General features: G+C 41.0%; 2 protein-coding genes and 3 non-coding genes across 8 annotated transcripts in view; 3 read left to right on the forward strand and 2 right to left on the reverse strand.

Annotated features, from left to right (window-relative positions):
- Nucleotides 1-15,722, forward strand: part of kcnh6a (potassium voltage-gated channel, subfamily H (eag-related), member 6a) — a 29,858-nt gene extending 14,136 nt beyond the window's left edge. Inside the window, exons 7-16 of one of the 4 annotated variants that reach the window (XM_087840002.1) lie at nucleotides 2,779-3,207; nucleotides 4,403-4,820; nucleotides 5,271-5,470; nucleotides 6,262-6,514; nucleotides 7,120-7,313; nucleotides 8,240-8,339; nucleotides 8,421-8,708; nucleotides 8,915-9,098; nucleotides 9,623-9,839; nucleotides 10,338-15,722. In XM_087840002.1, coding sequence (XP_087696128.1) covers nucleotides 2,779-3,207; nucleotides 4,403-4,820; nucleotides 5,271-5,470; nucleotides 6,262-6,514; nucleotides 7,120-7,313; nucleotides 8,240-8,339; nucleotides 8,421-8,708; nucleotides 8,915-9,098; nucleotides 9,623-9,839; nucleotides 10,338-10,634 — 2,580 coding nt within the window. In that variant the 3' untranslated portion in view covers nucleotides 10,635-15,722. The remainder of the gene's footprint in view (nucleotides 1-2,778; nucleotides 3,208-4,402; nucleotides 4,821-5,270; nucleotides 5,471-6,261; nucleotides 6,515-7,119; nucleotides 7,314-8,239; nucleotides 8,340-8,420; nucleotides 8,709-8,914; nucleotides 9,099-9,622; nucleotides 9,840-10,337) is intronic. The other 3 variants (XM_087840004.1, XM_087840003.1, XM_087840005.1) reach the window with 3 other exon arrangements.
- trnac-gca (transfer RNA cysteine (anticodon GCA)) lies at nucleotides 5,865-5,936 on the forward strand. The gene has a single exon. It is a non-coding gene; the product is annotated as a tRNA-Cys (tRNA).
- Nucleotides 9,144-9,215, reverse strand: trnac-gca (transfer RNA cysteine (anticodon GCA)). Its single transcript has one exon. It is a non-coding gene; the product is annotated as a tRNA-Cys (tRNA).
- Nucleotides 12,939-13,010, forward strand: trnac-gca (transfer RNA cysteine (anticodon GCA)). The gene has a single exon. It is a non-coding gene; the product is annotated as a tRNA-Cys (tRNA).
- dcaf7 (ddb1 and cul4 associated factor 7) lies at nucleotides 13,239-19,958 on the reverse strand. The gene is made up of 7 exons (XM_006803021.3): nucleotides 19,559-19,958; nucleotides 19,085-19,243; nucleotides 17,332-17,443; nucleotides 17,108-17,226; nucleotides 16,802-17,011; nucleotides 16,449-16,566; nucleotides 13,239-14,505 (listed from the first exon to the last, which is right to left on the reverse strand). Exons 1-7 carry the CDS (start codon nucleotides 19,694-19,696, stop codon nucleotides 14,333-14,335), a joined length of 1,029 nt encoding a protein of 342 aa, XP_006803084.1. The 5' UTR covers nucleotides 19,697-19,958; the 3' UTR covers nucleotides 13,239-14,332.
- Between the last annotated feature and the right edge of the window lie 6,174 nt (nucleotides 19,959-26,132).

Raw genomic sequence — 26,132 nt, forward strand, 5'->3', positions numbered from 1 at the left:
CAGAGAGTTGTAGCGTGCAAATTAGAGGTGCCTGTCGTTGTCTGGTCATCATTATCATTAAACAGAGCTGTGGTGGACATCAATAACGTAACATTTCTTGGATGAGTGAACCTTTGCTCATGTGTTTACATTCTCATTACTGTGTTGTCTCTTCACATCTGTTCAGCTCCTGTGGTTAGTTGCTTACACACAAAAGGTTGTCACAGTTTGTTGTCCTAGATGGAGAATTCAATCAATTCTGTGCACTTTCTTCCATTTATGTCTGTTTTCCAAACTCAACGCTGTCTTGTTGGTCGTAAACCCAAATTATGAAGCAAGTGAAGCAGCCAACATCCCTTAACTGAAACCTTGGTTATTCCTAGTGACCATCTTTCTTAATTTATATATAGTACTCTGTCTTGAGAAAAAGTTTACTTTGACTATTTATGGACACTGCTTTCATTCAAGCTGGGAAAGTGGAAGGGAAATGTATTTTTGAGGAGACTTTTTTTCCCCTCAACGAACAAAAAAGTCTAAATATATATTATATTTTGCAAGGGAAGATGGGTTTACTGGGGATAGAGTGAGTAGAAAGTGGTTTCACCAATATGTGACAAATTAAAGGAAAGACTCTCGACTTGTGGAGATCCAAGGGCCCTGTTTTGTTGTTGGGACATTTTTCTGGGTGCACTTCTCCCCTTGGATGGATAGCTCATGTATCAATCAATGCAATGTTCTTCTGAGTCATCAGATTTATCCTGTGGTGAAACATTTCTAGCTCGAATTAAGAGAAAAGAGAGAGATCTTTTCAAGCTTTACAGTGTCATCTCCATCAACAGGAGGGGAGGGATCACTTCATAGTTTAAGTATAAATAAGATGCACATCATATGTCATGGCCTTCACAGTCATCAGACTCTATCAGCTGGATACATATGGGAGATCTTTGGCCACAGGGTTACACCACATCACACCAGATAAGAAGCTCTTTTGGTGAATATGGTTCATTCCCTGCAGTGGGCTTCAGGACTTGAGCTATAGCACACCAAAAGCTTTTCCCTTTTAATTTCTCACTGATCTGTGTGCTTGCCATACAAGTTCAGCTTCTTTTGTCATGATGACTATCAACATAATTATGCAAACTGACATGTAAATGACGGTCTAACCGCCAAAGGGCTTGTAAGGACAAGAAAGACATGGAAACCCAACAGCATGTACAGCAGTTTAGCTCTCTGTGGTTCATGTAGATGTGAATGTCAGTTATAGTGCATTAGAAGAATAAAGCACTTTGATTTCTGCAAAGCCAGTTTGGTTAAATAGAGCTGACCTTGCCATTAACAGAAATTACCTAAAATCACTCCTCTGCATGAAGCCCAGTCGATGCCAGCACTTATTCCAGTCCGAAATTGATCAGATCGCTGGCAGAAAGGGTCACGTGGCTTAGACAAAGTGGCAATCACGTGGTGCAGCGGAGGCAGGTGAGGCTGCAGTGGACTCTCTAAAAAGGACAGTGATTTGGCTCGGTTAAGTGCATTTGAAGAGAGGATAGAAGAAGGCGGGAGCTGGGATGTGTGTTTATGGCAGTCATCAGCAAACATATTTATCTGGAAGAAAGTGATGAAGGAAGGGAGATGGGGAAGAAGGCAGGTGGGGCTGCAGAGAGTTTGGAGAAGCCTCCTCTGCTGCTGTGGACGCCAGGATGAGAACCTGGACATGGAAGCTCTTATTGTTGTACCGGTCAGTGGATCTTACTCATCACTGATTCAGTCATTGGTAATTTTCTGATTTGTGTTGGTCTGCATGTAAATGGTACTCGACATATGAGTGGATTTGTGTTTTGCTCTTTTCTGCCACTCTGAAAGAAGAGTCCAGAGTTGTTTTTGAACCTCTTGCTGTTTTAAAAATATGTCCCATTGTTGTTAGAGCTTTCTGCCATTTTGTGTGCAAACTTGCTTAGAATATTTTGAGCAATGCACCATTTATTAAAAAATAAAGCCGTGTTCATGATGAAGTTCATCATCTGAGGCGACATGGCACTATCAAAGGACATGCTGGGCTTTACTTTAAGGGTGCAGTGGGGTGTGGTTAATGTGAAAGTATCCCAGTGTCTATCTATTTATCACAGTACTGCTACACCTTATGGATTTTTGCAGCTTTTATTGTAAATACTTGAGATGGCACTAACAGTAATTATGAAAACTACAGTTCTTGGTCTCTCGTGCACCATGTTCCTGCAATAAATTCTGCTTGTTTTTCAGTTTTCCCAACCTTCGTCTTACTTGGTCAGCGACAGCTACCAGACTGTTTTAACATACGCTCTTTTAACTCTGTCTTTAATTCTTTTAAGGCACTATCAGTATGTTGGAATCTTTAAAAAATGACTGAAATGAGTTTTGGCTGTTTTGTAAAAAACATCATTTTCATTTTAACTAAGAAAATTGAAGTTTCTTATTAAATATTGCTTTATTTAATGTTAAATTCTAATAATTAAACCGCAGTGAAAGCTGTTTAAATGATAACTTAAGATGCTGATTTACAGACCAAAAACATTTCACATTTTTATGTCAGAATAAAGTTATTGTTTTTGAATAAGGATAGTTGTTTGCTTTGTGAGAACTGTGCACTTACTTCCTTTACTCTCGTCTCAGACATTAGCTAATGTGCACGCCTCCCCCTTCTTCCTGTTTTAATTGTATGCTTCATAAGGTACTCTATATAGTATTTATATTATACTTTCTGGCTATGGGCCTTGATCTTTCCTCCATTATTAATAACCTCCTCTGTATCCCATTGGCCATCAGGTGTTATCCCTCGGAGCTGACGTGCTGCCAGAGTACAAGCTCCAGGCCCCGCGCATCCACAAATGGACCATCCTTCACTACAGCCCCTTCAAAGCAGTATGGGACTGGGTCATCCTGCTGCTGGTCATCTACACGGCCATCTTCACGCCATATTCTGCTGCCTTCCTTCTCAATGAAGCGGAAGAAGAAACACAGAGAAGAATCTGCGGCTACACCTGCAACCCACTCAATGTGGTGGACCTTGTGGTGGACGTCATGTTCATCGTGGACATCCTCATCAACTTCAGAACCACCTATGTGAACCATAACGACGAGGTGGTCAGCCACCCGGGACGCATCGCACAGCACTACTTCAAGGGCTGGTTCCTGATCGATATAGTTGCTGCCATCCCCTTTGACCTGCTCATATTTCGCTCTGGGTCTGAGGAGGTGAGAAAGCTATCTGAATATCACTTTGTGTTTCAGACAAAAGATTAAATGAAAAGTCTCCTTTTATAGCCTTTATGTGTAACAGATTTTGCAGTAAAACTGGAAAATTACTCAAAACACAACTTTTTTATTAAAGTCAAATACAGAAAGTCCCAAAATACAATCAACTAGGACATAAAACAGGTAACTCAGGAACAGACTAGGGTGGATAAGTAGACACGCTGACAAACGCTGTAAGGGAGAGAAGACTATTTATACACACAGAGGGCAATCAGGGGAAATGGAAACAGCAGGAAAGCGAGGCATATCCAAGATAATGATATACGAGAAGCAAAACAAAGCATGTAAAAAATAAGAGGCACAACACTGACACACACAGCAGCCTGCCACAGAGAAATATGAAGGAAAGCTAGGAAAATAAACCAAAATACAAGGACTTATGTTTAAATGGTAAATGGCCTGTATTTATATAGCGCTTTACTAGTCCCTGAGGACCCCAAAGCGCTTTACACATCCAGTCATCCACCCATTCACACACACATTCACACACTGGTGATGGCAGCTACATGTAGCCACAGCCGCCCTGTTTGCTATGTTTAAATAGCAAACTCTCAGCCTTAACAGAAACTGCCATCAGAAGTAGCCTCCAAACCCTGGCATTATCAAAAAACAAATACCAATCAAAACTCAACTAAATAAACAAGTATACTAAACTCAAAATGCATGAACAACCCCCCCAGCGCCATGGCACTGCTGTTATGAGTGGCAGCTCTTGGCCTTTTAACTCTTACTAAGTGAACCAACTAACGCGCCTGTGCTTTTTGTGCTACAAATGTAGCTGTATTTGGTTACTTTTATACTTTTATCTGTGATGTCCTTTTCCTTTTACCAGTTTATGTAAAATGATATTTTTATAATACTATGATGGAGTAATTATTGCAGGATAGCTGGAAGCATTATGGACAAATTAGAAGTGTTTATATGCGTTTTAAGAAGATGGAAAACCCGCTGAGTTACACATGGTAAACGTCCAGTCTGGCTATCCCATTGTGCCCTCATGTAACCTAAAACTGACTGCACAGCTTATTGACCAGTAAATAGTTTATTTCTGCATAGACTCAGTTTCATTGCTATTTTTTGTACTTATAAAAGTCTGCTAATAGCACTAACATGAAATCTTCTCTGTCTTCAACAGCCTCAAACAACCACTCTTATTGGACTACTGAAGACGGCCAGACTTCTGAGGCTGGTGCGAGTGGCCAGGAAGTTGGATCGTTACTCAGAATATGGAGCTGCTGTTCTTTTCCTCCTTATGTGCACCTTTGCCCTCATTGCTCACTGGCTGGCCTGTATCTGGTACGCCATCGGTAATGTGGAGCGTCATGGCTCTGCCCGCATCGGTGGCATGAAGATTGGTTGGCTGGACAATCTGGCCGACCAGATTGGGAAATACTACAATGACAGTGACCCAGCCTCTGGCCCTTCAATCAAGGACAAGTATGTTACAGCCTTGTACTTCACCTTCAGCAGCCTGACTAGTGTGGGCTTTGGCAACGTCTCACCCAACACCAACCCAGAGAAGATCTTCTCCATCTGTGTCATGCTAATCGGCTGTGAGTAGAAAGGAAAATGATCAGAAACATGCAACACTTCAGACTTCGAATCACTGAAGTAGAATCCAGAATATTTTGCTCTAACTCTGAAGCTCATCTTAGAAACTCTGGAGTAATTCATATATTCAGTCACTTAGGTGATGCGGAGTATATTCATTTTAATATGAGGAAAATTACAAAGATAATGTCAAACAAATCAGCAAGTTTAAGGAGAATCATGTCAAAAAATTAGGTCAGTCACTGTTTGTTAGCTGGTAAAATAAGTCCTCCAAGCTCTTACCTGTTTTTATGAGAACAGCTTGTACTGTTTACATAAATCCAGTACATCCTGAGCATACATACAGCCTTTGCTAGCCTATTTTTTGATGGTACAGAGATAGACAGGAGAAATATAATCAAACTTTATCACAACCCCAGGAGTAAATTGTTTCTGCCTTCTGTTCCATGCAGCTTTGATGTATGCCAGTATATTCGGAAACGTATCAGCCATCATTCAGAGACTTTACTCAGGCACGGCCCGCTACCACACCCAGATGCTGCGGGTCAAGGAGTTCATCCGTTTCCATCAGATCCCAGGAGGTCTGAGACAAAGGCTGGAGGAGTACTTCCAACATGCCTGGTCCTACACAAACGGCATCGACATGAATGCTGTAAGAAAATGAAAAAACTTTGACTGCTGCCTTCCCCTTATGAGCATGCTTTCAAAGTGCAAACATCAATGTGCACGTTCAAAGCACCTAACTGAAGTACAAATAATGTGTTACAATTTATAGAAACACTTGCTGTCCTCAAGTCTTCTGCATGTCCTGTGTTTGACCTACACTGGCTGCTTGCTGTATTCTATGCTGTTGCAATGGCCCAGTTTTTGTGTGGTGATCTTTTAATGTCATGTAGTTCTTAAAAGTAGTAATAAGTACAAATCCAGGCTTTATTTGATGCACTTGCTCCCAGAAAAAAAAAAGTTTTCGTAATATTCAAATCAAACCTTTATAACAGTTTATTTCAAATGTTTTCAGAGACTTTTAGGGGCATCTTTGTGTTCATGGGGGTATAGCTCAGTGGTAGAGCATTTGACTGCAGATCAAGAGGTCCCCAGTTCAACTCTGGGTGCCCCCTCTTCATTTACAGACATTCATTGTTTCCAGTGTCTCATAGAGAGACCCACTTTTCAGATGTGATGTGCGTCATGTTGCTGTTTGGGACATCCCTGCTAACCAGAGCGCAAGAGCAGAATCAGTGCCTGCCAATTCAATGAGGGATTAGCTTATCAATTGTAGCTCTCATCCTTTATGCCCTGCATGCATCAATCTGATACTCTGCTCCCCTCCAGACCTTTTTCATGTGCTTTCACGTTACTTCTTTTTTTATGTTACAGAAGCTTAAAAAAGAAACATAATATGAAGACAAAGTTAGATTTCCTGTGTCCCATTTCTTCCTGCAGGTTTTAAAGGGTTTCCCTGAGTGTCTGCAAGCTGATATCTGCCTTCATTTGAACCGCAGCTTGCTGCAGAACTGCAAAGCTTTTCGAGGTGCTAACAAAGGCTGCCTGCGGGCTCTGGCCATGCGATTTAAGACCACCCACGCTCCGCCGGGTGACACCCTAGTCCACAGTGGGGATATTCTCACTGCCCTATACTTCATTTCCAGGGGTTCTATAGAGATCCTCAGGGACGACGTGGTGGTGGCCATACTAGGTGAGCTGCAAGTTGCTAATAAAGAGCTTTTTACTTGTTAACACTTTAAGAAAAATCATTTCATTTTCCATTTAGTTAAAATAATTATGACCAGAATACAATTTTCAATGTTAAGCAAAAAAAATTCACCTATTTTGGGTAAAACCAGTTTAATTTGTTTATATTTATCTGATTATGAAATGTTTTTTATCTGTTTTATTTTGCAGTCCTGTTTGTTTTCCACTTACTTGTTCTTTCTCTTCCTGCAAAGTCACAGCCAGAACTGACATTGGCCCTTAGTTCACAGCAACACTGTGTGTTGTGTGGCCAGAGGTGTTTGGGCACAGCTCCACTTTCATTCCACAGCGATTGATCATCAATAGAGCCAGCACTGGCTTATCCAGGCTGCACAGGTCACATCTTTGTGGCTGTGTTTGTGGGGACCACTGATTTGTGTTGAGCTGCTGTACTGCTGTGGATCAGGTCACTGTGGTGCATTATTTTTTAATAATGCATTAAACATAAAAAATAAATAAATAAAAGAACTGACATTACCCTGTTATTGCTTATACAAGGATGGGCTTGCCTAATTGAATTTTCCACTACTTTTGCTGTGATGTATGTAGGAAAGAATGACATCTTTGGTGAACCCATCAATCTGTACGAGAGGTCAGGGAAATCCAGCGCTGATGTCAGGGCTTTGACATACTGTGATCTTCACAAGATCCTGAGGGACGACCTTCTGGAAGTGCTAGACATGTATCCCGATTTTTCCAACATGTTCTGGAACAATTTGGAGATCACCTTCAACTTGAGAGACGTGAGTGCCACCAGGGGGCGCTGTTACACAGCATCCTGCTTGTGATTAGAGTTTAGAGTCATAGATTTATGTCTCAAGATCGCCGATTCTATTCTGTTAGTAAAAACGTAGCAAATCAACTGAGATGTTGTCATCTTGGCATCATAAACATGCTCAAACTGCATTTTCTGCCCCGGTTTTAATCGGTCCCCTATGCCTTTCCTCTCTGTGCTGAGTGTAACTTTGTGTGGGGTCACGCTTTTCTTTTAATTTCTTTTAAGGGTTAGGGCAGAAATACCTGCCTTTCTCTTTTGGAAACAGGAACTTCCAGTTTGCTGATCTCTAGTGCTGTCAGGAAGATAAACTAGAACCATGTATATCATTTCAAAGTAAATGAATCTATTACATTTTCCAAAATGCTCCCACATGACTTCATGACGTTGTTATTTCTTGTTATTTATAACTAATATTTATAACAGTACAATAAATAGAATAGAATCGCCCTTTATTGTCATTGCATGTGTACAATGAAATTGTGATCAAACATGTATAAAATGTCCATTAAAGACATTTCTTTTCATATATTACTCAGTCAGTCCTGAAATAATCACACTGGCTAACTGGAGCTTTCCTGGTTTCTGCTTGTGGTGCCGTTTCAACTTAAAACTAAATGGTTTGGAAAAGCAGTTAATGTGAGGGCCCTCCAGGCGAACATGTAAATATAGGCAAAGTGTGCAGGAGGGTTTAGAGGCAGAATTGAAACTGGGGCATTTGTACAACACACTCAGTAAGCATTGTGCCACAGCGCTACAAGTGGTTACCAGTATCTTAAGTGGTAAAATCATCACCTAGATTTCTAAATATACTGATGGAAAAGGTGCTGTATGTTTCTTTTAAGCAGGAGATGTGGTTTGTAATTTTGAATTACTGAAGCTGATCTGTATCAGGTAGATAGAATAAACCAGACAACCCCAGGCAGGGACTCTGAATGTGGCTATCGTCTGACGAGGCATCGGAGAAGCTCACTGCGTCGGAGAAACAGGCCAGGTGAGTAAGGGACGCGGCCTAACGCCAAATGTATCAACTTATTGTCTTATTCCTATCTGTGCTGTGACTCTGTGTGGACAGACGGGATGGATCGTGAAGACTCTTACCCAGATCAGTCACGTTCGATGTCAAACCACCACCGGGGAACAATGGCAGGATCTCATTGGGAAGATCTCTGCAGCAGTGCTAGTATATGTTCACAGTCTAGTGATGAGGAAATGAAGCCCATAGGACACAGCAAAGGGGAGTTGTACCCCCATGCGGGTGATACCAGAGACTATCCATCAGCAGTAGTCAACCTTCTGCCTCACAGTGGACCTTCAGCTGGACTCGGCCCGCCTGTAGACCTTGGAGGACCTCCATACTCAGGTAAAATACGCTTAAAACACTTTTGGAGGCACAGAGAACACAAAAACTCCACAAATGTAAATTTTTTATTCCATTTTAATTTGCTTTTTTTTTTTTGTTTGAATGCAGCACTGATAGATAAATAAAAAATAACTGTGGAGTAATACATTTGCATATTTTAACAAACATTTTTTTCAAGAAATGATTGTTCTTTTACTTTTGCACAGCAGCAACCCCTATCAGCATGCCAGGCCTGTATAGCTACTGGCCAGACCGCAGAGCAAGCCAGTTTTCAGAGAGCCAGAGGCGGCCGTCCTCAGTAAGGGCGGGTTTTCACCCTTCACCCTGTGCTGAAGATCGGCCCAGTGAGCTCGAGTCTCGACTGGAGCTGCTTCAGTCACAATTAAACCGGTAAGCTTGACTTATCTTGTTTTAGAATTAAAGAAATAAACAATAAGGGGGCACCCGGATTTGAACCGGGGACCTCTTGATCTGCAGTCAAATGCTCTACCACTGAGCTATACCCCCGGTGCTCAGGCCCCTGGGAGGTGGATGCATTTGTCACTGTTGTCCCAAGGCAGTGTTCGCATTTCAGCTCCACCCTTTCTGTGTTTGCATATCAGTTTCCAGCTGAGTGCTTACTACACGGGGCTATTTTGCATGTGTGTGAGAGAAAAGGAGGAGTAAGAACAAATTAAACAGAGATAAGAAAGGGTCAGGGGTGAGACTGAAAATGTCCATCATGTGTGTGTTTTCTTTTAACTGCCTGCCTGCTTCCACGTGAATGATCGTGATGATTCTATAGCGACAGATAGAGAAAAGTGTAGTAACACTCATAACGCTTTATAGAAGTGTTCTGACCAGGATCAAATCATAGAAATAAATGTGTGAAAGAGTCTTGAAGCCATATATCTTTGTCTTCTTGTCTTGTCTAGACTGGAGACCCGTATGACTGCAGACATTAATGTGATCCTGCAGCTCCTTCAGAGACAGATGGCTCCGGTGCCTCCGGCCTACAGCGCTGTGTCCCCCAGCCCTCACCCACCTCACCCACCTCACCCCACCACACTGTACAGCACGGGCACACCCACAATCCACACCGTCCCTCCAAAGCAGCCACCACAGATCGACAGCCCTGCCTCGCTACTCCAGGTGCCTTACTTATCATATGCTATGTGCAATAAGATTGCTCCTCTATAGTCATTACTTTTTTTTTGACACTTTTGCCAGAAAAACTATTTAAGCAATTCAATTCAGTTCATCAGAGTTGAAAAGGAAAATAAGAACTTAAGACATCCATAATCCTGAAAGGAAAAAGAATAACAGAGATATCTGATAAATCTACAAGTCGAACGATGATTGTTATCTCCAGGTTTCAAGATAACTGCCTTTTCGCCCCAATCATCATTTATGTCTTGCATTGTCTGTAGCAAGAGATCAGTTAATGCAGGATCTTTCTTCCTTGCTTTTGGATTCAGAGCACTTTTTTGAGCCCAAAACATCCATAATATTAAACTAATTCTTTTAAAATTAGACTCTAAAAAAGATTCTGACCTTTGTGTCCTGCAGAACGTCAGTCAGGCTGTTTATTTAATATAATTAAATTATACACTACATACATCTAATCTTGTATGAACTAATACTTCTCAGTCTTTCCAGAGTCCAGACTCTGACTGCAAGCACAAATCCAAGGATTCCCTGTCCAGCGGGATCCATCTAACTGTGGCATCAGATGACACCATGTCCATGTCACCAGAGGCAGACCGACCACATCTACCCTCTGTCGACCTCACTCCTCCTCAGATCTTCTGCTCTGGAGACCAAGAGCCTTCGGGACTTCTGTGCGGCACCCAGCGCTTCCCTTCTCTCCCGGAGCACCTGGAGATCTCCACAGAAATGCAGGAGATCCAGAGGCATGTGTCTGATCCTGTCCTGCCGGGCAGCTAGAAGAGCTATCACTGACCCTCACACCCTACAGCCTGGTACTTTGGACGGTACAGCCATATTTTCCCCACATCGGTACTTCCTTCCCATTTAAACCTCCTCTCCTGTTCAGATGCTGCTGTGGAGCGTGGGATGCCTTGCCTTTCACATCACAGAGGGTACACAGTGTCTCGAGTTTCTCAAGCACAGACCGAACATTGCCCTCAAGGCTGCTGTAGTTTTGTGCTCCAGCATCCCATCACTCCCAAAGTCCCGTGCAATAAAGAGCAGGATGGTGCACTGACATCTACAGGACATGCCAAGCAGTCACTGGATCTCAAAGCTACACCAACTGCTCCTACATGGAGGCGTCCTTGAAGAGAAGTGAAATGACAAGAAAGAATTAAGAGGTTTCACGTTTGAAGAATTATCTGCAGTCACTTTGTGTAAGAATTGCACATTTAGATTTGAACATAGAAAACTATAATCAGCTATTTGGAAATGAAATTATTTTCATATTACAAATATTTATAGGTACATTCAGGACCATGCACTTAGTAAATGTAACAACTGTGAGTGGTTTAGGTTCAGTGTTTTGTCGTTGTTGTGTATGTTTAAAAAATATCAAAAAGTCGTACAATAACTGTCTCACACACCGCGAAGGATGACGATTTATGGCAGACGTAGGAGAAAGCGTCGTGTTCATCTCATGTTTCCTGTTGCGGCATTTTGATGTGAATGAAAACGTGTCGAGCGTGTCATGAGAAAATATTAGAATATGCACAATGAAGCAGCACAGAACAAAATGAAAAAACGTCAAAGTTTCATGTACATTTAAATATAGCTCTTACAGTTTTGTTTTTGGTCACGAATGCTTCGATTGCTCCCGTTTCTGTGTTTGTTTATCCGCTCACCTCAGACGTGTGTCGACTATTTCTCAATGCAGCGTGGTCACACGGTGTCGTAACACTCCTGATGTGTTTATCTGAAAGTGCCAACAATGACGGACTTGTTCTCTCAGTTATTTTCACTCGCAGTGGACAAACCGCACCCTGGACGAACGTAAAGGGAAATCAGCTTAGTGGCAATTGAAGTGGATGGTAACTGTCAATCGCATACAGGCGCAGAGACGACGTCTAAATGTGCGCCGAGATGATCTCTCAGTTCCAGCCACGGGGTGAATGTAATGACCTATTAAGCATTTATAATTCTGTGAAAGGCTTCTTCAAGCACAGATTCCTGTTATTTGTCTTTTTTAGATTAAAGACACACTGCAAAGTTACTTCTTTTTGTTTTCCAAGTAACTTACCCGAGCGCTGGGATAATAACTGCAATGCCAAATGAAACATTGCAAACACTTCAAAATAATAGAACACACTAAAGCTAAGTTTTTCAATGAATATATTGATAATATATTAATAATATATATTGTCTTTTAGGAGGATGGGTTTTCCTAAATATTGTACACCAGTCTGATGCCTGTTTGTCTAAGGCCCGATCAACAAGTTGTAAAAGAATACGTGTATAAAAGCAAAAAATCTTGATGTAAATTTAGCCAACCTCACATTCAAGGTCAACTTTTTTTGCACTTCTGCACCGTTTTCAATTAGGCTGATGTTTTCAGGTCTCTCAAAGGAAGGCCGCTTATGTCCCCTTGCTGTTGTGTCACTTGCAGTGGCAGCTGGATGTCCTCTAATGTGTCAAAACAGCAATCCTGCAAAGCCAAGGGGAGCAGGTGATGAGGAACTCAGGGCATCACACTAGAACTCCTTGTTGATAGTCTCACACTCGGGACAACTTTATAGCGCACAACAGGATGAAGCCAGTTTAGTATCATCCTGGGCTTCCTCTTCACCCGACATGTGAAGAGGAAACTGTCCACTCTTCACACGAAAACTGATGAAAAAGCTCAGTTCCTGGAAACCCAGCTTCCGTTGCCAGTGGTGATCCGCCGCTCAAAATTTGGGTCAGTGCAAAAGAAAAGTTCACGTTTAATTTCTGTGACAAATTTAAAGCATGTGTCCAGCATAAGTGGTCATAACATGACTTCTAGGGAGTGATCTAAATTTATCAGCTGCACAGAAAGCTGAGTGGAAGAGCAGATTAGCCCAATTTAAAATTGGAAGGCTGCACCTTTCAGACTTTTCAGGAGGAATAGTAGTAAATTCTTATGAAAAGAAAGTATCAGACCTTAAAATTATTGATGGGAAGTGCAATGTTGAGGTTTTTTTGCACTGAAAAAAAGCTACCTTTTTTTACAAGAACAGTGTTTTTGACCTATCAGGGAACTGACAACTAAGAAGAGAAAAGGACAGCACTGCACCTATAGGGGGTATAGCTCAGTGGTAGAGCATTTGACTGCAGATCAAGAGGTCCCCGGTTCAAATCCGGGTGCCCCCTCTTTTCACCCTTCTACCAACACAAACTGAAATTATGTTTATTGGAGAGAGGCAACTGAGCGTAAGGTGAAAATGACCCCGAACTGTAAATAGACAGCTCTGGCTCTCTGAGAACTGCAGGATGAATGTGCTGACAGCAGTAGCTTTCTAAATAGATTAACTCGTGCCATGCAAAGGCAGCAACAGTAAAATGATCTTACAAAAGCTGGGGGGGCAAAAAAGAAATAAGGCAACACAAGGCTTAGTTTGTAAGACATGGAGGAATACAATTTATTTGAGTAAATTCCATATTAAACTTTATGAAAAGAAAAAAAACTACGGCATGAACACTTGTCTTACAAACAACTCGAGTTGATATATTTATATGTATGTACAATTTGCCTTGTAATGGCATGCTACAAGGACATGACCCTTTAATTACTGAAAACAACAACAAAAAAAGAGGCAGACACAAACAGTCAGAAAGTTGTTTCCTCCCATTTTTACAGCTCACGCGCATGAAGAAAAAAAAAATGCAGCTTTCCAAGCACAACTTTCTACAAAAAAAAGAAGACAAAGAGGAGAATAATTGAATAATTTGGGGGGGGAATAAAAGGTTGAACAACATTGCTCTGGTAGGTTTTGAGTGCTGCTGTACACGGTTGCTTCACAGCATCGCCAGCCGAACTAAAACACAACATGATGACACACCACTGCAGTGACAACATGAACCCTCTCAGGTTATTTTACATTTTTCGAAAAATTGCACCAGTCACAAGCTTGAGGCTGGGCACAGTCATCTGAAGAGAGCACATACACCCAAATTTAACAGCTTTAATTGCCACAAGGGTAAACAAGACTGCAATATATTAATCCTCGGATTATCGATAAAAAGGTATGCATTCACGAGAAAGGCTACAACATATTCCTACATATTAGAGAGGCCATCTTCTGGCACCTACAGTAGCTGGTATCAACCTTTAGAAAGGAAACAGATGAAATGTACAAGGAAGGTAAACCCTTCATGAATATCACACGGCTGGCTACAAATCACACCGAGGAGTACAAAAATCGGACTTTCATACGCAGCAGCTCAAAGCACTCGTGTCTCTTCCAGCTGCTGAACACTACCTTGTGAGCAAAATAAATAAGTGCTTAAACACGGTTAATATAACAGTAAAGACATGGAAAAAACATTGTAAACCAGGTTATTGCGGAGCAGGTGTTTAATATTCCAAACACATTCAGAGAGTTCACTCGACACCTCATCCTCGTCTTGAAAACGCAGGAATGAGAACGGGAAAAAAAAGTCCACATCTGAAATGGCGCTCCTTCTCCGTGACTTCACACACGCAGGATCTCCAGGCAGTTGTTATAGCAGATGGCGATCCAGTCCGGCTGCGTGGAGGCCCACTGCACGTTGTTGATCTCGCCTTCGGCGGTGTAGGCCAGGATCGGGTCCTCAATGGCTCGTGGCATCTGTTGGATGTCCCAGATCAGGGCCTGGTGGTCGTCAGCTTAGAGGAGACGGAAAGAAGAGGGAACAATAAAATGTAAACAATCAATTCATTAATTTTTTAAAAAAAGAAAAGGAGACCTGGGAAGCAGGCAAAGCAGAGATATCGGTGCTGAGGTGGAAATAAAATGTTTAAGTGCTTCCTCTAACATAATTATGCCAGGGCTGGGCAAAATAACTTTAAAGAAAATGTAACAAAATGAGCACACGGCTAATATTGAATTTTCTTAAAAGCAGCAAAGAACGGTGCACCTTTCTATCCAGACCCTGGCTTAAAGCTGGAAAACTGCCGTTCTGATCTATTCTGACGTGATGATGTGCGGCAGAGTCATCTTAAATTGTGAATCGAATCTTTGTTATGCTTTCTACGGCAACGAACACAACATTTGGATAACTGCTGCACTGAGTATTTGGCCTATCCACTGGCTTTTTATGACCGATTTTATTAACTTGATCACTGACATACTGACAACAAAGAGAGGGTTGTTTCAGTTCCCACAAAAAAAGAAAATGGGACAGGCAAAGCACTCTTCTTTAAAGAGAAGTCTCGCCCAACACACTTTTACAACACTCAAGTGTTTTTATTAAATATCGTTTTGTATTTCTGCCCAAACTTATTTTAAGTAGACAAATGTTTTGGTTTTAGTGTTTAAAGTAAAATCGTTACACTTTGTTAAGGTCATGGTTTACTAGACAAATTTAAATCATTTATGCAATATTACATGTCCTAAAATACGTTTATGGAAAAACCGCCCATAAAGAAACAGCCTGACACTGTCAAGAAAAGGAATTTCCGATAATTCCAACGTTTGTTATCTCAACCTCACGGTCTGCAAAACATCTACAATAAACTGTAAATAGAATAGAATAATCATTTAATTGTCCCACAAGGGGAAATTTGGTAAATAAACCATGCACTGTTTCGCTCCATATCCTCATCCAGCAAACATTTTAGCTATAAGGGGAAACCCCCGCTCACGGCGTGGGGAGTGAGTGCAACATTCAGTATTTATCTATTTGCATTTTTCCTAAACCAAAATAATTCAAAGAACGGACACAGTTTGCTATTTCAAATTAAAAATTCTGAAGAAACGAACAAAGACTGATCAAATCTGTTTTTGCATGTTAATCTAGATGTTTTGACATTTTAAAAAAATCTAAAAAAAAAGTTTTGTAAAAAAAAATGTGAAGACAAATAAATGAAAGTGCTGAACTTTAGGTTATTGCATGCTGCGTCACTTCCTTTTGTTGTTGTCACTGTTGCTTGGCAGTAGGTAATGCACCTCCCTTGCCCAAATATGGTCGAAGCTGTTTGCCAAATATCATAAAACCACAAAAATAAAATAGCATGTTATAATCTTTTACATAATGCACCAATTAAACATTTCATGGCCCGTAACATCAGAAGCAGGACATACAACTACAGCCAAAAGCCTCAATTATAGCCCGTTACAGACATGGACAGGTGGAGATTTGATGGCCAAATAATCATTACTTTTACACTTTTTTGAAGTGTGCTTGAAGTCCGCTGCATGTGGTAGATGGAGCGTGTTTGTAGTTTGTGGAAATGGAACAACAGTACTTAATGGGCCAATCACAACATTTCACAAGTTTCCCACTGAAGGATAAAGCCCCACTAAATGGTTAAATTACCCACATGTAGTTTTTTTCATATTATATATGTCGCTATTTGTCTTATGCATATCAAAATACAAGTGAATGACTTTGTAGCATGAGTCCTGTTTTTCTGTTTCTAAGAAAAGAATAAGTTAATATTACAAATCAAAATCCAGCATATTGGTATCTTACAAGCCTTTAAAAACACAAATATAAACTTCTAGTTAAACACTGAAGTGTGTTATTTTATGTCTTAGCGGTACCTGAGATCACACATCTCCGTGAGTGGTTCTAATTTTACTGAAGCCCTGCTTGCAGTTCGCTTACCTGCGGTGCAGATGTGACATGAGGAGTGCGGTGCCCACGCGATGCCGTTAACACAAGCGCGATGGTTGTTCAGCCGAGCCACCGGAGTGCAGGGCACGCGTACGTCCAGGATAACCACCTATTAAACAAAAAGACTTCAAATAAAATAATAATAAAACTATTTTCCTCAAACAGATAAAATGTGGCCTGATGTTAAGGTCTTTCTGGAAATCTCCTTCTGAGGTACTTAATGGAAAACTCTGGAAGAGGTGCTTTGATAATTACATGCCCCAAAAAATCTAAATGTTATTTTTTTTGCTCCCTGAAACAAAACAAAAAAAAAAAAGTGTTATAGTATTTTAAAGCAAACCCACCTCCATGCCGTCCATGGCCATCGTGGCCAGGTAGTTGGGGTCCTGTTTGTTCCAGCAGAGACGGAGGAGCGGGTGGTGCTGGGGGTCCTCGTAGATGATGGTGCTGTGCTCGAGGTGTCGCAGGTCAAACATGCGGACGGATCCATCGGCTCCAACAGAGGCGAACATGTCTCTGCCACCTCCTGCACGGCTGAACGCGATGTCATACACCTGCAGAGACAAACAGCTGGATTCAATTAAATATTCCTGTGCATACACAGCAACACAGGGATCACCTCTGGGCTACAAACACACAAACGCACACACCTCTTTGTCGTGGGCGATCAGCTGGGTCTTCACATGTCCAGACACGAGGTTAACTCGTCCCAACACCTGGCCGGTTTCCAACCCCCAGATTGTGCAGGTGGTGTCAATACTGGAAGTACCTGCAGAAAAAGCAACACAGCTTAACGATTTCAAAGGTCACAAAAGAAAGAAAAACTACATTCAATTTAGTAACTCTACAGTTTATGACATACTGGGTTACTTACCAAGTAGATTAGGATCGACTTCATTCCAGTCAAAGGAGGTGAGGGGAGCGCAGAAGTCTGAGTTCTTGTTGTTATTCAGCAAACATTCAAGACGTGTTTCTGTGTCGCTGACCTGCAACACAAACCCAAGGACTCTTACAACAAGTGCTACCAGGTAATGTGCCGCCAGCCAGCCACCAGGACGAAAAAAATCTTTTAGTCCTTTTACATGCAGTTGTGCATTTCAGCAGCAGACAAGTTAAATAAGGCTGGAAATACCGTTTTTACTTTTCCTATGAAAACATTAAAAAAAAAAAAAAGACCAAATGCATCTTCTTAAAAGTCCTCAACAATTCACAAATGTAATATTTCCTGCTTTTAAAACAGCTGGATATGTTTTTAGCAACTAAAGAGGATTAAATCTCGCATTTGTTCCATGAGGTAATAGTTACAACAGCAGGACACTTTCAGTTCAGAATAAAGAAGTAAAATGTGGGTCATTGATGTGTTATTAATAGTTTTTTTTTTAACAACAGCAAAGCTCCATAGCGCAGAGACACAAAATAGCTCTTATTTGTTAACACAATTGGCTGTCTGATCCTCCAGTTACATTTGTTATCTGCTCATTTTATCTCCTAAGACTTTAACAAGCAGAATCATGCATTCATTTCATCCCAGTTACATTAATGCAAATTCTTCTTCGCCCCACAGGCTCTTACATTTAATCACGTGACTTACTCCCCGTCTGTTTTAGAGTACAATTTAAAACATAACAGTAGGTATTAAAAATATTTAATGATCACTTTAAAAGCCAGTAGGTCATAAAGAGATGTCATCTTGATCTCTTCCCCGTTATTCTTCATCTTTCAACTGCTGCTTTTAGAGCACAGCAGCTCATCTCTCTCCATCTCACCCTGTCTCTAAGCATCCTCTTCTGTCACACCAACCCTCTGCATGTCCTTTCTCATTACATCTATGAATCTTCTCTCTGTAGTACTCATATTTTACTCCTGTCTAGCAGCTCCATATGCAGACCTCCTTTGACCAATATTCACCATCGCTCCCTATGGACATGTCCAAACCATCTCAGCCTTGCCTCTTTAAATCTGGCTCCAAACCACTCAACCTGAGCTTTCCCTCTGATGTACTCATTTCTAATCATGTCTAATCTCACTATCACTCTGTAAACCTTCCCTCTCACTCCTCCTATCCTTGTGCTACAAATCACCCCTGAAACTCATCTCCACTCCCTTCCCCCTACCTGCACTCTCTTCTTCACCTCTCTTGCCTACCTATGCTGCTTGCGTCTTCATTGTTGCACGTGTCACCCTCTCATTCACTCACATATATTCTGTTTTGAGTCTTCTAATAATTTAATCTTCTCTAGAACATACCTCCACTTCTCCAGACTCTCTTCCACCTGCTCCCTTCTTTCACTACAGATCACGGTATCATGTGAACATCACAGTCCATGGATGCGCCTGTCTGACCTCATCTCTCAGCCTGTCCATCACCAGTGCAAACAAGAAGGGGCACAGAGCTGATCCTCACCACTATCACACTGTACTCATACATGTCTTCCAACACCCTCGCTCCTGTGTGGTCACCCCTTTGCTCACAACATACTACTCTAACCGTGTCTTGTTTGCCGTTTTCTTTTAAGTCACTTTTGGAAACTCGCGGTTTTAATTTATATTATCTATTATTTTTACTTGTTCTCTTTGTAGCATGTTCAGGATTTTCCTATATAAAACACAGTTATCTGTATTCCTACCCTCCAAATGCGCAGGTAGTCCCCACTGGTGGCCAGCAGGTCTGGATAGACCCCCTTCGTGTCTGGGATCCACATGATCTTGGTGGTGGGGTAAGGGTGGTCAAATGTGTTCCTGCAGACAAACTCTGAGCTCTCTTCCTCCAGACCCACCAGCTGAACCTGTGCAGGAGGGAAAAACATATCCTGTCATATCAAACAGACGACCTGATATATCGGGAATGAAACCAAATGACTGTTCCCAAGGGGGTTCGGAGTTAGAATTATCCATTTATAGTGGCGTTACTAAGGGATATTATTAGTAATACACAACAAAAGACGCGCTGGTTATTAACACATATGCACACTGTTGTTGTTTTAGTTTTACCGGTAAATAACAACAGATCGGACATTGTTATTGTACGCTAGGGCAGCTAGCATTAGCATTAATTCGTCAACGCTGCGTTAGCTGCTGGCGGCCCAAACCACACTGCGCACCTTGTTGTTGTATTCCTCCACGAAGCTGCCGAGAGCCAGCCGAAACCGTTTGTCCGGACGGACGCTCCAGTTCATGGCGTACACCGTCCATGGCGCTTCGTATTTGTAGATTTCTTTTCTTTTGCCGTGTAGAGACATCCCCCTCGAACTGCAGCCAACACACCAGCGTCAGCGAACTGCGATTTAAGTAGTCCCACAAGCGAAGTTCGACCGCTTCTTTAACTTGTATGAACAAATGACGGCAAACACGGCGACAGCGGCTATTTAAATAAGCAAATCTTGTCTGAAAGCAACGTTTACCACCACGTTACTTAACAAAGAGTACCATCGCTGGCTTCAACCTGAAGAAAAGGTCAAGTCACACGATATCCAGATGACTTCCGGTTAGTATTTCCAACATAAAAGCCCCTCTACTCTTGAATTTATTGGCGGTCAGCGAAGAAGCTTAGAGATGCATTACCGCCACCTGCTGGTTGGATGTAAATAGCGGGTGATTAAAAGGTGGAAACTGCTGTATTCTCCCTGTCTCCCTGTAACGCCCGTGCTTCTTCCCAGGTTAAACCAAAACAAAACTAAAAGCTAAAACTAGTTGTGAAAAATAATGTTGTTTACTAAAATAAATATAAAAAAATAGACTTTTGAGAAATAATTAAAACTGAAACGATTTTGTGAAAGTGGAAAACAAACTGAAACACTAATCAAGTTGTCCAAGTTGAACCAGTGTTTGAAAATGCTGAAATACAACAAATATTTTCTCATTTTTCTTCCCAAAAATTTCCCGACAAACATACAATCCATCATCTCATCACAAATGCAATTTCCTTTTTACATGCGGAAAAAGTCCAAGAATGTTAGTTACTTTGCCTTTCTGGGGACAGCAACAGCACGTCAATGAGTCTAAATCACCTATGAGTACATTGTCTTTAGTAATATCATATTCATACAGCTTACATCTATCAAATAATGTATGACATTTGCAACGATTGCTTTCTTCTCACTCGTGTGCTTTTGTTGTATAATGGCATAATAAGGACTACACTACATTTTTCATAATGCTTAATCAGCATTCACACTGATTTGTTAATGTGTGATGTACTGCAGTGTTTTTCCTGCAGTTACTCTAAATATATGTTAAAATAGTATAAATGATTTACAGTTAATATATTTATTTAATGATTTTAACCAATGACTGTATAAAAGATGGACGACGCGACAGCGCCTCCTCCCATTGTGCAAAAATAAAGCAAAGTATTTAAAAATAAATTTCATTTCATTATGTATGATCTGAGCATGCGCAGAATGATCCACAGCGCTCTTTGATCCTTTTTTTTTTTATTATTATTAAACTTTATTGAGAAACAGTATACAGAACGTGTATACAACCAGGGCAAAATTAATATATCACAGGGGGTGTAGTCTTTTCAAAATGTTATAGCGTATGAACAGATCCAGAAGAGGTGCTGCACAGTCTCAGGATGGCTTCCACAAAATCCACAGTTCACATTTATGTCCCTTTTGAACTTTGTCATATAATGATTAGCAGGATAAAATAGAGGAATAAAATTCCAAATGGATACCGGATTTTTAAGAAAATGTTAAGCCCAATTAATCTTAAATGTATTGTTTAGAGTAGTAAAATCCAAAACATTGAGACCACCGTGTTCATAGTCATTCATCACTACACTTTTTCTGATGTAATGTGTCCCGTTTTTCCAGAGGAAGTACTACTTGATATTAACCAGAAATCAATACGCGATTTCCTTGAACCAGAATGGTTACTGCAGGTAAATGATATATCATCAGGAAATTTGTCTCTCCAAATATGTGTTACATTAAATTTATCCATAAATGTTTCCAATCTCAATTTTTTCTAAAATGTTGTGCTGGGGGCCATCGATCTATAGTGTCATTTAGTGAAACATTAAAATCTCCTCTAATTATTAAATTCAAACTGGGATATTTAGAGAGCCAAAAACGAATCCTTGTATCTAAAGCAGGGGTGTCAAACTCAAATACACAGTGGGCCAAAATTCAAAACTGGAACAAAGTCGTGGGCTAACATTAATATTTATTGAAATATATTTATTCCTCCAGATATGAGAATGAATCTTTTCTTATGGACTCAAACACATTTTGCTGAAAAACTGAATATAGAACAAGCAAAGCTTAATACTAAACAATATATATATTAGCTGTGTAATACCAGTAGGCCAGCTCTAATAGTAATTTGGTATGGCTTCGTGGGCCAAATGTAATTAGGCTGCGGGCCAAATTTGGCCCGCGGGCCAGGGTTTGACACTTATGATCTAAAGAGTCAATTAATTAGTCATTTTCAGGTTTGGTATTATAGCCATATAAATTGACAATTATGAAAATGGAGTGATTGTATTCTACTACCAGACAAATATAATGACCCAAAGAGTCACAATTTGAATGTAGAACAATACCTCCGAAGCTACCTTTGAGTGTTGTGACCCCAGCTGACCTCTCTGTGGCGTGCGAATACCAAACATCGTTACCCCACTGAGACTTCCAGAAGTTCACATCAGCAGATACAGAATGGCTTTCTTGGAAAAAACAAAAATCACTTTTATATTTCTTACCAAACAAAATAAGGCTTTACGTTTACAGATCTGTCTCAACCCCCTGGCATTAAGGGAAAAGATAGAAAATGACAATTAAGAAAACAAAAAATAAACCGCTAGAAATTTAAGGAACCAATATTGTGTGCTTAACAAAAAAATAAACCTCACTAAGGGACCGAGCATTGCAGGGATGAAAATAACTCGGCATAAATACAAGAAATATTTTTTAAGGTACAACTCAGGTGCTGAAACTTAAAGTGTCCTCGAAATATAAATGAAGCATAGACTTAATGATCCAAAACATCAGAAGGATCAATGAAAAAATTTCAACCAAGTCCAAGCAACTGTGCAACATTGTAGGGACTTTTCTATTCCTTAGCTCCCCCGTATTCACCTCTCATTCTGAAGACGGGAAAACTTCCGTCCCATTAACAAAACCCCGGCATCCGACGTAATAGGCCTTTTTATTTTCTCTGCGAGCCTTCTCAATAATAGGCCACATCTTGCTGCGGCGCTCCCTCTCTTCTCAGGAAAGGTCCTCAGCAAACTTCAGGTCCCGGTTCTCCTTTAAGAATGGAGATGTCTTGGCTGCTTTCCACAGGCTATCTCTGGTTCTGCGGGAGATGAACTGGATGATAATAGGTCTGGGACTGATGTTGTTTGGGCGTTTGGAGCCGACCCGATGTACGGTGTCATAAAGCTGATTTTTACATTCAGGCAACAGGCCTGACAAATCTCAACAGCAACTCTCCATGTATCATCCTGTTGCTCTTCTTTGACACCAAACAGCCTGAGGTTTCACCGTCTGGAGTATCGCTCGTGATCTGTGATTCTTTGCTGGTCATACGCTCTTCCTCTTTGGAGATTTTCTGCTCCAAAGTGCCCACTCTGCATTTGACATCTTTTATCTCTTCACATGCAAAGTCCAGTTTTTCTGATCCAGGTCATCCATTCTTTCGTTTATTAGCTTTGACAGAGTTTCAACAATATCCACGCTATCTACCTTTGAATGCAGGGCTTTCTTTGGCGCCGGAGACTGGCTGGGTGAGACGGGTAGAGGTGGAAACTCGTCCATTACGTCCAGTTATTGGGAGAGGAAGTGAAAAAGCCGTGTAGTCATGACAGTAGTCAAGCAGTGGGTTTACCGACCCGGCTGTTTGGCTAGCATTAGCCTTTAGCAGTAGCTTCGTTGTTGGAGCTAGCCGAGGGTCTTTTATTGTCACGCTGTGACATTTTGTCGCTTTATTGATCAAAATCGGTCATTTTCGGGCTTAAATACCGAAAAAGCTTCTGAGGTCTGAGTTGACACAGTGTTCCTACAGTATTATAGCGTTACATTTGCTAAGCTCGGCAGTAAGCGTGTACTTACTCGGCCATCTTGGAACGCCCCCTCGCTCTTTGATCCTTTGATCTTCACAAAGGACCATTCTGACGTCACGGTCGACGTCACGTTCTCTGCTAGTCCTTAAATAGGGAGCTCCTTTAACGGTTCACATTGGAGCATTTTCAGAAACAGACCGTTGTTTTAGACAAAGCTAATACTTATTTAACCCGTGACACCGTTCTTTAAACCTTTAAAAAAAAATGTCACAGGAATCATTAAATATCTTACCTTCTGGAAGCGATAGTGGATCGGGATCACTCAAGCAGCGGCTTCAGGCTACTAGTATGAGAGCGTCTAAGCTTAATAAATTAGTACAGCTACACACTGAGTTCTGCTGTAGGATTGCTGCTGAGCTGTCTGACGTTAGAAGGGAGAGAAATCAAATCAGAGAAGAGTATGAAGAAAGTGGGAGAGCTCACGGGGAAGAGATAAAAGAAATGTGGGGAGAAAACACAGAACTCACAACAAGGTACGAAAATCTAAAAAGAAAAACCGCAGAACTCGGGGAAGAAAACGCAGAACTCAGAAGAGGGTATGAAAATATTATAAAAGAAAACGCAGAACTCAGGAAAACTTTTGAAAATCATCAGCGCCTAGTGGAAGAAGCACAGTGTATAATAAATAGCAATGAAAACGCAGAACTCAGGAAAACTGTGGAAAATCATCAGCGCCTAGTGGAAGAAGCACGGCGTATAATAAATAGCAATGAAAACGCAGAACTCAGGAAAACTGTGGAAAATCATCAGCGCCTAGTGGAAGAAGCACGGCGTATAATAAATAGCAATGAAAACGCAGAACTCAGGAAAACTGTGGAAAATCATCAGCGCCTAGTGGAAGAAGCACGGCGTATAATAAATAGCAATGCTCCTGAACCTGAGGAGGCTGAGACCCATGGTTCGTGGTGTCATGGTGCCAAACGCCTACTTAAAATAGGTTTAGGTCTTGCCACAGTGGCCATTGTTGTTCCTGCAGCTTGCTGGGCCATCGCAAGGCTTTTCGGCTAAAGTGAATGTCCCGCTCTGTGGGGTCATGATAATAATCATGACCCCACAGAGCGGGGATTGCTACAATTGTGGCTTCTGGTCCACATCCACAATTACAGCCCTACTGTAATTGTGGATGTGGACCAGAAACCCCTTAAAAACAGTAATAATGTTTTCCATCCACAGTCCACCTTCATCCTGGCGCTGTTCCCGCTGGTGCAGGGTCCGTTCTTCGGCAAAGGTTTCTCCATCTTCCTTGATTTTGTCCATCCACCGTTTCTTCGGTCTGCCTCAAGGCCGGCGCCCTTCTAAAATATGCTGTGCTCTCCTTTATGTTTGATTTTATTTTGCCCCTCACACCACCAACCAGTCATGGCAGAAGACTGCCCCTCCCTGAGCCTGGTTCTGCCAGAGGTTTCTTCCTGTTAAAAGGGAGTTTTTTCTCTCCACCGTTGCCAGAGTGCTTGCTCATAGGGGATCATTTGATTGTTGGGGTTGAATTTTTGGGTTTCATTTAATTGGCTTGAACTGAAAAGCCTAAAAATTCAGGTGAGGGTTTTACATAGTGGAGAGCACTGCAGTTGTTAACTGCACTTTTTTATTTGTAGTTTTTGCAGTGCTTCCTACTACAAAAACTACAAATAAAATCCTTGCAGTTAGCAGCAAATCAAAAGAAATAAACACATTTTTAAAATATCCACTACTGCTCTGTGTGTTTACTTCAATGAACAATTGTATGTTTTTGTGGTAGAAGATTATAGATTGTCCAAATATGTGAGAGTTTTAAAAGTAGCACTGCATGAGATTTACTGTGGCACAGATCGTTGAGCAGATCGTGTGTTGATCTGAGTCCTGTGATTTCCAGTAGTGATTTATTCCCATAACAAAATCAAATTGTCCTCTGCTGCCGTGTTGTTGCACAATGAAAATGATGGAGGTTTCAGAAACAGTCCGGCCCTGGTTACTGTCTCAGATATGACACTAGTCTTATCCTGTCTGCTTCTGTGTGTATATATGTAATATGCATATCCACATAATTATGGATTATTATAATTATGACATTTAATAAACACACACTGTGTTTTAAAGAACATACATTGTATTAAATTTTTATTTCAAATATATTTCATTATATTTTTTGTCATCATTTTATTATAGATTAAGTGCAAGAGTTGTTAAGTGTGGATAAATAAATAATAGTTTATTGCAATAGCAAATTGCGCCTTGGAGTCCTGAGGTACTGTGCAGGGCAACTAGGAAGTGTGTTCCGGACTCACTGTTAGGATCCACTGATTTAGTCACTGATCAACCTTCAGTCACGTAGAAGGTCAGAGCTTCATATTTATGGGATTAATGTGCAGTTTCATTGAATCTGTATTTATCTGTAAACAGGGTTCACATGGGTGCTTGAAATATGTGATGTTTGGTGCAGTTTTCCTGTTTTGTGGGAAAGAAAGGCTTTTTAAGTACACTTAAGATGATTCGTTTTCATTTTCACATGGTCTTAGTGAGGTGATGCAAAGTGAAACATGCTTTCTGTGGGTTTTTTTGGCCATGTGCTGGGAAAGCTTGAACATGGACCTTGAAAGTGCTTAAAAAGTGCTTGAATTGGAGCCAGAAAA

Source organism: Neolamprologus brichardi, chromosome 4 (genome assembly GCF_056152115.1).
Source record: "Neolamprologus brichardi isolate AB-2024 chromosome 4, ASM5615211v1, whole genome shotgun sequence".
Taxonomy (NCBI): Eukaryota; Metazoa; Chordata; class Actinopteri; order Cichliformes; family Cichlidae; genus Neolamprologus; species Neolamprologus brichardi.

Coding starts and splice junctions, on each gene's coding strand:
- dcaf7 (XM_006803021.3), bottom strand. CDS start 19,696: ATGTCTCTACACGGCAAAAGAAAAGAAATCTACAAATACGAAGCGCCA. Junction 17,444..19,084: donor ACTACCTGCGCATTTGGAGG/GTAGGAATACAG, acceptor TTTGTGTTGCAG/GTCAGCGACACAGAAACACG. Junction 17,012..17,107: donor TGATCGCCCACGACAAAGAG/GTGTGTGCGTTT, acceptor TTGTCTCTGCAG/GTGTATGACATCGCGTTCAG.